Source organism: Rhamphochromis longiceps, linkage group LG3, assembly GCF_057381845.1.
Source record: "Rhamphochromis longiceps isolate RC_006_pf linkage group LG3, R_longiceps_female_GT1.1, whole genome shotgun sequence".
Taxonomy (NCBI): Eukaryota; Metazoa; Chordata; class Actinopteri; order Cichliformes; family Cichlidae; genus Rhamphochromis; species Rhamphochromis longiceps.
Genome location: NC_140559.1, coordinates 5,137,858 through 5,149,408, shown reverse-complemented (window position 1 = coordinate 5,149,408; position 11,551 = coordinate 5,137,858). Strand labels below are relative to the sequence as shown.

Here is an 11,551-nt window from a genome sequence, read left to right as displayed (position 1 = left end):
TGAAAATTGTAGCAGAAACCATTCTCTGAAATCCAACCAGCACTTGAAAGCTTTTTCATTATACCAGCTTTGATTACTCTGGGTTGTAAATTCCTATATATACACCCTCTAACTGTAAACGTGCAACAGTGTCACCTGGTGGTGGTTTGTGAAAAGACATAAAAGCTGTGTCCCCACCAGGTAGAAAAACCTGACAAAAATTGGATTTTTTAAATTTAACAAATTGCGGTACCAAAATAGATGTTTGATCCCTAAAAAAATTAAGAGTTCAAATGATGCCTTAATAATACCTCTATTACGTTTAGAAATGTTGTGTCCCCACGCGTAACCTCCTAGATGGAAGTCCCCACGTGACTGGAAAAACGTGTATGTGTGTGTGTGTGTGTGTGTGTGTCCTCCTGCTGACCAAAAGGGTCATAAACCCAGGAAGCTTACATCAGAAGAAACAGATCTTTCAGATAGGATGTATCTACAATAAAACCTCCCCCAGCACAGAGTGGCTGGAGAGGTGGTCAGGATCAAAGGAATGGCTTTGATCCTACTGCTTAAACTAAGACTATACAAATTTAAGAAACACAATGGCAACATTCAACAATTAGACTTAACATTTCCCTCCTTTTTGTCATTGTATACTTAAATTTCAACTTATGCACCCTTTGTTCAGACAGTGTCAGTGTAGATTTCATTCATGCACAGTAAACTACATCCTATACATAAGCAAATCAGTATCAACAGTTCAAAAACAGGAATTAATATTTTCAAAAGAAGATGCCACCAAGGACCAGACGGTAACCAAGCTATCCAGCCTTGTGGCGGATCTACTCCTGTTGTGCAAAAGTACACAACTGAATGTCAAAGGTCAAACAAGAAGAATCATCATTCTCAAAAATCATATGTCACTACAATCCAACTGTATACAGACATAGGTATTTAAACACATCAGTTGACTTTATTGTTTGTTCATGTGGCTCTCAGCTAACTTCAAAGCTGCAGCCTGGTCAACACCCGTCTTTATGACTCCTATCAACCCCCCAAATCTTCTCACTGTAGGCATCCTGTGGGGGTTAGAGTCAACTGGTGAATTATCTGCATTTACAACTCTGCTCCTGTCCTGTTGTCACCACAGAAAAAGCTTTGTAAAGGAAATTGGATCAAGCTGTTTTGATCTTCTTGGCTCAAAACCTCAAGTGTTCATGATGTGAATGTAGACAAAAGGCTTCTCTGTTTACATCCTTCTTGCAAAAGACAAAAGAATAGGTGATGTTGCCATGTTCCATGGTTAATCTCCAACTTGGGCTAATCCATTGTCCTTCATACACATAGGCAATTGGCCTGTTTCCAGTTCGTTTAACTGTATAATGTCCTGCAACAAGTCATATTCTTTGAGTCAGACGAGCAGGTCTGTCTCACCAGAGCAGTTCACCTTCCCAGCTACTGGTGAATCAACCTTCCATTCAGGTTCAGAGCAGTTGAAAAGTTGGCAATGTTCCTGGATGTGTTGCTAAGGCAACCAAACAAACTGTCTCGCTCTCAGTGATGCTATATGGCCACAGTCCAGAAGAATGTGTAGCCAGTGGCATCACAAGCATAACCATTGGTCTCGTTGTTTATGTGAGCGGTTGTGTTCTTAAACTGCCACCAGTAGTTGTTGAAAACCCATGCTGGTACTGGGTGTGGTTTGCTCTGTTCCAGTGCGTTCCCTGTCATCCCACTCAGGGTCCACAGGCACAAGAAGATGCACAGCACATTCCCAGCCATTCTGATGAGTACCTGTGGCTCAGTTGGTTTCTTCACCGGATTGAGTCGAGGGGCCCTGGAGGCTTCCCCCCCCCCCCTTTGTTCCCGGTCTTCCTGCCACTTACTCCGAGCTGGCCTGGATGTGTGTCACCTTCTTGCAGTGCGCTTGATATATCCAAGTGTTCCTTCCAGCAATCTTCACTGCTGTGGTCGTCGTCAGCAGCATCCGATATGGACCTTCCCATCGTGGACTGGACCAGCACTTCCTCTCCATGGCCTTATTTTTAATTTGGTTGTTATTTTTAATTTGGTTGTTGTTTTGATCTGTGTTGTTCAGCACTTTGGTCTGCCTGGTGTGTTCTTAAAGTGCTATACAAATAAACGATGATGATGATGATGATGATGATGATATCATCATCCAATCTCCAGACTTCAGGCTCTGCTCCTGCGAAGAAACAGAATCATCTGGCAGATCATTTGTTCTCATAACTACTTTACTTTTAAACATTTTCAAGCATCTAATCTGCTAATATGCTCTCTCTTCTGCTTTTCTATCATCACTACAGAAGACTGGAACTCTAAATGCTCTAACATATATAATCTCAAAGAGTCAGACCATTCTCTGCTGGAGTAATCCTCATGTACTTATTCTATACAGTCTAACCATGTCCTGCCTGTCTTTTATGGGCTCATTTGCTGGCCACTTTTGAATCCATAATAATATATAAGTGGAGTGACTTTGCTTAAGAGAAGTCACCGATTACATTAATGTTAACTGAGCACATGGGATGATCCATGTTTGAGGCGAATTATGGTAACAATAGTGATTTAATGATTTGAGAAAACCTGCACATGACACTTGTCTCGCCCGTGCTGAATGCTTATTACTTTTTTGATATAATTGTTTATACGTGTGAAGTTTGATTTTATTTCCAGATTTTGTGTATGCAGGCTCCTGGTGGAGCCAGTTTTTAAGACAGGGATCCAGGTTTGGTGAGTTGACGCATGAGAAGTGTCCATGCGTCAAGAGGTGGAGTCCAAGGATAAACATTAAACAATGTTTTCTATTATTATTGTTGCAGTGATTTAACCGTTTATTTATGGGTATTAAACCTATGCAAGTGGTGCACCCATGTTCAGATGAGGCTTTGATGGTCTATAAGTTCACTGAACTAAAGAATGTGGTTTGATGATTGTTGACATGCTCTCCAAATAGAAGTTTTTCTAAAATACAGGTGCAGCAGTAATCTCCTGGGAAATCTTCAGAGGCCCAGTGAGAAGCGAGAACCATTCCAGGCATAGCTGACAGCACCAGGCAGTGGTTGAGGTCAAAGGTCAAGCTGGTTAGGGCCCATCATGAGATCAGACTTTGGAGCCACAGCAAGGACCATGAAACTGCGTTGGAATGAGAGCTGTGCCAAAGGAGATTTCCAGAGGCCAACAGAGGAGATTGTGGACAACAGATGGGCACCTGAAGGATGAGGGGAGCGTGCCAAGCTCCATCGACAGCGCAGAGGGAATCTAAGGATGGCATTATGATTCTGTGAAAGCACAGGAACCAGAAGCTATGGTGGTGATGACAGCAGTTTCCTATGAACATCACCTTGACCTGCAAAATAGCAGAGAGACTCTCCTGGATTTATCAGAGCCACTGCAAAGAGGTCGAGGTCCCAGGAAACCCCGACACCCCCAAGACAGCACATTAGGGAAATCTCACACTTGGTTGTTTCAGTGGTGAGGGGGGAGTGCTGATTGAGCCCCCGTAGGGTAAGCTCGCACTCCAACCTCCAGCCTCTGGTCAACTCTAGGGCAACCAAGTGTGAGGTGTGATGGATCTGTGTGCAACCATGGGGAGGTGGACCCTCCTGGTTACCTTGACTACGATGCTCACCCTTACAGGACTTCAGCTGACCTCAACAGCAGCTGAACCAGGAGGCAGGCAGAAGAGATGGACACACGACAACTCTTACCTAAGGGACATGACGCAAGATCACATTCATCCGTGGATGAATAATGCCTGGTACCGTTATATCCACGACAGAACAAAGGCAGAATCGGCAAATACAGACTGTTATGTCTGTTCTCATATGCCCAGCACGTCGACACACCCCACATTATATGGCGAATATATGAACAACACTCAAGCAAAGTGTGCAGCTAGCTTTGCTGGCATTGGATTCCAACACAGCCGAATCACCATCGACGATAAAATCTCACACGCTGTTGGACTTAGTAATGGAACATGTGATCAACTCTTTTGGATCGACTTCAATGTGACAAATCGGAATATCTCTATCCATTTCCCAGTGTTCCTGGACCAAGTGCCAGGAAAGAACCACTCCATGTGTTACCAGCAAGAGAAAGGTAACAGACCCCTTGGAGACACCACAAATTGTGTCCAAACTGCAGGCCACGGAGAGGGCGCACCTGTGAACATGAGTGGACCCTCTAACGGCACATACTGGGTGCAAGGAATGGCCTGGCTATGTGGACAACGGGCATATTTCATATTGCCCCCAGACTGGACAGGAACATGTGCTCCTATATTCCTTTCAGACCACACCTTCAGGATGACTGCAGTGAACACCACTTCTACAGTACACCGGAAAAGAAGATTAGTGATTCCTAAACTTCAAGCACATGACCCGATATGGGGAGGCGACGTGCCCAAGGAATTCAACTTATGGACTACTGGACAGAAAGTACTCCATTCATTGTTCCCCTGGGTGGGAGCTGAAAAAAACATGCTGAGAATTGAAACTCTGGATTACCGGTTTGGACTTTTCCTGAACGCTTCATGTTAGATCAACAAACAGCAGAACCAGGAAATTGATGCATTACGGATTACAGCGATGCAACACCAAGTCGCTCTGGACATGTTATTAGCAGAGAAAGGGGGACTTTGCGTCCTTTTTAATACCACATGCTGCACTTAGATACCAGACGACGTGCATTCATCAAACATGACTGACGCCCTGAATGTTTTGAGACAGATCCAGCAGGCTCAAAATCAGGACTATGTAAGTGATACAAGTGACTGGTTTTCTTGGCTATAAACTGGCTCCTGGTTACAGGTGCTAAAAAGACTACTCATCGGAGTTGGGATATTTTTACTTTTATTTTGTGTTTTTGTAATGTGTATATTGCCATGCCTAAGACTCATGATTAACCGCATAATATTTTCTACTGTTGCTGCATATACAGCTGTGACAAATGATGATGATAACTTTGGCCTGTTGGAACATGAAGACTTTGTGTGATTAATGACGATGTGACAGAAAATGTACGACAAGATGTTACAAACTGATAGACCCAACATTAATTGGTCCTTCGAAGCCGGATTCCAAGAATTTCGCCGCACACTGAGGGGAGAGAGGACACGCCGCAGACTGTCGACAACCAGGCCGTTAGGACGCCTGACAAAGCCCTGGAGTGTTAAATTCGCGACCAGGCCGGTGGAATAGCGTCTGAACTCCCCTCGTGGACGGCGACTGACGGGATTCTAGGACTCTCCTGTGAACGAAACGCAACACAACGGTAAGCAATCAGAGAGCGTCTCTGTAACCTTGTGAATGAATGTGGGATCCTAGAAAAGCGTCACCGTGATTCTGCGTGAAACGTTTGAGTCCGGGGGAGCGCTGGTCACGAGAGCGCACATGGACCCAAAACAATAGAGAGCGGCTACGGGCTGTGCGTTAAACGTGAGTCCGGGAGCGCGCTAGCCGCGTGAGAGAGACGCAGGCTTCTCCGCCGTTTGGGGAGTAGAGAGTTCTCCGCCATTTGGGGCGTGGAGAGAACCTAGGTTCGGAGTCCGGAATCTCCGCCATTTGGGGCGTTGGAGAGTGTCCGAAGGTTGAATTCTCCGCCATATGGGGCGTTTGAGAGTTTTCAACAGAGAGCGCTAGCTGTGCGTGCAGACGCAAGCGATAGGCCTATGTTGTGTGTGTGTGCGGGCCAGACGTGGTCTGCGTGAGTGTGGCTGATTGTTGTCTTGTAATGAAGAATAAAATGTGTAAGTCTGCCTTAGAAGGAGATGTAAAATTTATGCAGAAAGTTTTACCAGGCAGCACGCAGTATGTAGGTTGTTGGCGTGAGAAATGTGGATTTGAAGGGACATTAGTGGAAGTTCAGTGTAAAATGCTGGTAGAAAGAATAGCTGTAAGTGTAGCAGGTAAAACAGGTAAAGCGAAGCAGAGGAAGGAATTGCAGTTAGCAGTTGCTAAGTTGTGGCTGGAGCAGACTCAGAAGAGGAGAGAAGCACAGAATGTTAAAAGAGCAATATTGCAAGAAGTAGTTGTGAAACCAGAGGACGAAACTACAGCTCAATCCACTGCAACTACTCTAGAACAACACCGTAGAAAAGCATTAGAAAAAGCAAGAATGTTAGCAGAAAGAAGAGCCAGAGAAGAGCGTGAGAGAGCAGAGGCAGAAGTGGAGGAGAGATTAAAGGCTGAGTATGGAGAGGCATTAGGAGCAGCATTGAGTCCATTACAGACTAGGCAAGGTAGGAAACAGAAAGTAAAGTTAGTGAACACAAACGTTACAACCACATATCCATCCCTGACACAAAAAAAAACAAAAAAAAAAAACATATGGTGTTTCTGTAACAGAGTGTGAAGATGAAGAAAGTTTTTCTCCTGATCAATTCGGCGAGTGTGAGAGTGTCTGACGTCATGGTGTGTGTGAAAGGTATCCAGCTGGGGCAGACGTGATTCTGCAGGTCACCTGCCCAGTGGACAAAAAGAAATAAAATAGTTGTGTGGATGAATGATAGCATGATGAGTGTTTGGTGTTTCTCAGTCTGAAACAGCTGTAATGCTATTTTCTGTTTTGGAGAAAAGGACAGTGAAAGAAAAAAAACAGAGAGATGTGTGTTGTTTTAAGCAGTGATGAGAATAATGAAAGTGTGATGAGAGAAGAACACAAAAACATACAGAAAATGCATTAACTATACTAACCCTACATGCATATACACATACAATGATACTCATGAGACCAGACAGCATCTTAAGCATGAGATTCTGTTTGTCATCTTGTCCAAGTCACTAGTAAGATGAAAGTGATACATAGACTAGTGGACTGAATATTATAGGAGGACAGATGGTTGCATCATATAGGAGAAAACAGAATGCTGATGAGAGGTTTTAAATGAGTGAGTTGAGTGAGCTGATTGTGAGTTTCTGGTGTGTGAAGACGTTTTACCATGGCACACATTTAGTTACATGAGAACTAAAACTTATTATGTGCTAAGACAACAGGGTTATGCTGTATGTTGTGTGTATGGCTGATTGGATGAATGTTTGAGATTAAACTGGCTGTTGATTTGTCTTTTATTACTAAAGTTGAACCTGCCAATTGGGTTGTTACGATTTATCCCCCTGGCATGAAGAACACGTGTCATGACTTAAACAAGGCCTTTCTTTCCATTATTTTCTTTGATTTCCTTGATTTTCTTTCTTTTATTTTGTTACTTTCATGGTGCACTGAAAGTTTTGTTTGATGATCTCTGTTTGAGAAGATCTGCACGATTAGAATCGAAGCGTCGTCGAGAAAACTGTTGCAAAGTGAGCTTCTCCAAAATTAAAATGGGCTCTTATTTGGGACAATTAGGAAACAAGTTCCTGTCCAAAAGGATTCAACGAGGAAATCCAATCTAAATTATTTTTCTTTGCTGAGCGTGGAAACGAATGCGACGATAATTTCCACAATTAGCAAAAGAAGGAATCACTGAGTGAATGAGTAAGAATTTTAAAATAAATGGGGAACTGACTGACTGACTTAACACCATTGTGTGAAGTCAACCCCCACCTGACAAAGGTGTGGATGTATCTCTGTGTGTGTCTCTGTTGCAGGAGAAGGAGACCACAGGATTCCTATTGTGGTTCACATGACTATGTGAACTCTGAAAATTTAACCTTTTTAGTTTAAATTCTCTGTCTGTGAATTTACCATGTGTGTGTGTTATTCACTAACTTGTGTTGCTCACAGACATTACTGTGAGAAAGTGTATACACCTGCGCAGCGCTAACATTTACATTTCTTTTTACAGCAGATGGTTGATCATGTGATTTGTAAAGGATTCAGCACAGACAGACGAGTGACGATTGAACAGATGTGCAGTGGTTACAGAATAGTTACATGGAGCTCATTATCTGACCACACTGTTGGGCTCATGGTGAGTGACAAACTTAAGGGAAGTCACTGATTACAATGTGGAATGACGTTGAGATGTTAAATAATTTGGAACAAATTATGGGAAAAAGTAGGAGTTTAATGAGTTTCAAATAAACCTGCAATGATACTTGTCTCTGTGATGCTGAATACTTTATTACTCTTATGATCTACAGTTGGTTGCAAATGTGAAGTTGTTTTAAATTTAAGACTTTGTCTTCTGTGATACAGGAGCTGGGAGCTAAACAAGCTGAACATTTAAGTGCTGACTAATGTTTTTACACAGGGTTACAGCTTGGAGTGAAGCTGCTCCAAGGGACAAACCCTGGAGATTGTTTTAGGGGGACTGTGCAACATTCTTGTACATGTCTCATTGGGGAGTTGACACATGGCGAAAGCCGTGTGGCGAGAGGAGTGTCATTTTTTCAATTTGTAGATGTCGTGAGGTGCCATGACGAGAAGGAGTGGCTGAGAGGATCGCCCACAAAATGGAAGCTGAGGGAGCGTGCCAAGCTCCAAAAAGTGACAGCGCAGAGGAGGTCCAGCGATGGACTTGTGGTTCTGTGAACAGCACAAATGCCAGGTGACTGTAAAATAACTAACAGCACTTTTTCCACAAGTGAAGCCAGTAACTTACTATCCTAAAAGATTAGCTCTAGTTGCTCGTGCTTTACCTCCATGCGTGAGATCAGTATGTGCAGCAGCTTAAGCTGTACAATGTTTCAGGAAATAGTTTATTTCACCTTTTGACATTGTTAGTTCCACACGAGGTAGATGTTTACTACTGCAGACTAAACTTACATTTCTATCATCTACAAGACACTTGTCTTTAATGTTACTGTTACTCTCACAACCACACATATTACCATAAAGTGGTGCACAATTCTGAATCTGTCTAACCCTTTTTGCCAACGGAGGAGGGCACTTCTCATGAGTGTAGGGAGCGCGAGGAGAAGAGGTGTAAGCTGAGGGATGACTTAATAGATGTGCCACTCGTTGAGGGAAAGGTTTGGTTTGTTGATGATTTGAGTTTTACAATAGCAGAGGGACAGACTAGAACAGGTTTTACTGTAGCAGACAGTGAGAGAGAGTTATCTATGTAGGACAACTAGCATGTTTCATATTTGCTTGAGCTAGCTTTAACGGAAGCGTGTAAAGCTGTAGAGAGACAATATACACTGATAGGCAGTATGCATTTGCTACTGTACATTTCTTTGTAGTGCAGTGAGTGAGACGAGGTGTGACAACCTCTACAGGGAAACCTGCAGAACACACCAAACTCTTGCAAATTCTGCTGGAGGCAGCGTTATTAACCAGTGGAATTGCCGTTTGTAAATGTGCAGCACACATGTGAGGGAGAGATCCAGTTGCATTAGGGAAAGTTCTTGCAGATAAGATCACAAGAGAAGCAGCTGTAGTTAAACATGGTGTTAACCTTTTATCAGTACAGCATCAGCAGACATGCAGGCCCACTCACCTACAGCAGGAAAACAGTTGTGACTTACAGAGGGAGCAAGCTTGCAGGATGATTTTTTATCTGTGTGATAAACCAGTACTGCCTAATAATTTGTATAAGACTGCTGCTATTTTGAGCCATTGGCTATACCATGTCTCAACAGGAGGGAGATGAGCAGTCGTTATACTCACTCTAGAATTATTAAATACTTTTAAACAATAGTTTACAAAACACCTCCCCCTGCAACCCCCCTTTGGTTACAAAGACAAGGACTGTATGTAAATGTATACACTGGGTGTGTGTGTGTGTGTGTGTGTGTGTGTGTGTGTGTGTGTGTGTGTGTGTGTGTGTGTGTGTGTGTGTGTGTGTGTGTGTCAGACCTCCTGCTGACCAAAGGGTCATAAACCCAGGAAGCTTACATCAAAAGAAACAGATCTTTCAGATAGGATGTATCTACAATAAAACCTCCCCCAGCACAGAGTGGCTGGAGAGGTGGTCAGGATCAAAGGAATGGCTTTGATCCTACTGCTTAAACTAAGACTGTACAAATTTAAGAAACACAATGGCAACATTCAACAATTAGACTTAACAACCTTCTTGAAAGCAAATTTGCTGCAAAAACTTTTGGGTCTGCCTGGACTTGTATGAAAACCATAGCAGGGTTTCAAAATCCCCAGAGCAGCAGTCAGGTCATTTTAGATGTTTTAATTCAGACAGAGATTTTCAAATGCTTTAAACATGTTTTCTGCTCGTTTTAGTTCTTCTGATTTCAGCGAGGATATTTGGGAAGTGAAACAGAAACTGAGAGATACTCAGCACTTTATCATTGAACTCAGCGATGTTAAAAAGGCCTTTCATACAGTCAATGTGAACAAGAGCCAGGTCCTGATAATATTAGTGGCCGCCTAATTAAATCTTGTGCTGATGAACTCAGGCCTATATTTCAGGTTATTTTTAACAAATCCTTGCAAACACAACATGTGCCCTCTCTTTGCAAAGAAGCAGTCGTGGTTCCTGTCCCTAAATCTAAACGACTTCAGGCCTGTTGCCTCACTTCAGTTGTCATGAAAGTCTTTGAAAAAATCCTCAGAAATGTGATTATGAAGAGACTGAAGGTCAGCTGGATCCAATGCAGTTTGCATACAGGCCCAACAGAGGAGTGGAGGACGCACTTTTGACTTTAATAAATCTGATTCTTAAACATGTAGAGAGTAAAGGGACTTTTGCAAGACTTCTTTTCATTGATTTTTCTTCGGCTTTTAATACAACACAGCCCCATATTTTAATTAAAAGACTTTTAGAACAGTTTGAAATCAGGAAAAACCTGCTGGGCTGGATTTTAGATTTTCTAACTGACAGGTCACAAAGAGTGAGAATAAATGGGGTTCTGTCTGACCCAGTGTTCTCCTCCACAGGTTCTCCTCAAGGCTGCGTCCTATCGCCCTTATTATTCACTCTCTATACAAACATGTGTCAGGGCAGACATGAAAACAGGGTCATTATTAAATATGCAGATGACTCTGTTATTGTCAGCTTACTGAAAGAGGGTGAAACTAACCACGGCCCAGTCATTGATGACTTTGTTCAGTGGTGGGAGGAGTCTTATCTCCAGCTGAACATATCTAAAACAAAAGACATGGTTGTTGATTTTAGGAAACAACAAAATGGGCACGGAGTCACTTTAATTAAAGGTCAGAAAATAGAGCAAGTACAATCATATAAATATCTTGGGACCATAATCAATGAAAAACTGAACTTTGATCAAAATTGCAAATCAGTTTGTAAAAAGGGTCACCAGCACCTTTATTGCCTTAGGAAACTTGTTCATTTCCACATTGACCAAAACATTTTAACTTTGTTTATCGTTCTTTTATTGAGTCTGTTTTATCCTTTTGTTTGGTGGCATGGTTCGGTCAGACCTCTGTCACAGAGAAAAACTCTCTGAATCAGATAGTGAGATGGTCCAGTCGTCTGATAGGTGAGCCACAGTCTTGTTTAGCCTCCCTGTACTCTGAGCAGGTACAGAGGATGGCTTTATCAATCCTTAAAAATGGTTCCCATCCTCTAAGGGGTGAATTTCAGCTTCTTCCCTCAGGACGGAGGTTTCTATTTCCGAGATGCAGGACAAAGCGTTATAAAAATAGCTTTGTCCCCGTTGCTGTCACTGAATTAAATAAGAACTGTTTT

At 42.7% G+C, this 11,551-nt stretch overlaps 2 protein-coding genes across 2 annotated transcripts in view; one reads left to right on the top strand and one right to left on the bottom strand.

Moving 5' to 3' along the window:
- The window catches only part of LOC146672608 (uncharacterized), a 322,020-nt gene that overhangs the window by 141,083 nt on the left and 169,386 nt on the right, over nucleotides 1-11,551 (bottom strand). The gene's annotated exons all lie outside the window — the stretch shown is intronic.
- On the top strand, nucleotides 131-9,773 carry LOC146672615 (uncharacterized). The gene is made up of 2 exons (XM_085401316.1): nucleotides 131-5,274; nucleotides 8,345-9,773. The coding sequence occupies exon 1, from the start codon at nucleotides 3,567-3,569 to the stop codon at nucleotides 4,539-4,541; it is 975 nt and encodes a 324-aa protein (XP_085257442.1). The 5' UTR covers nucleotides 131-3,566; the 3' UTR covers nucleotides 4,542-5,274; nucleotides 8,345-9,773.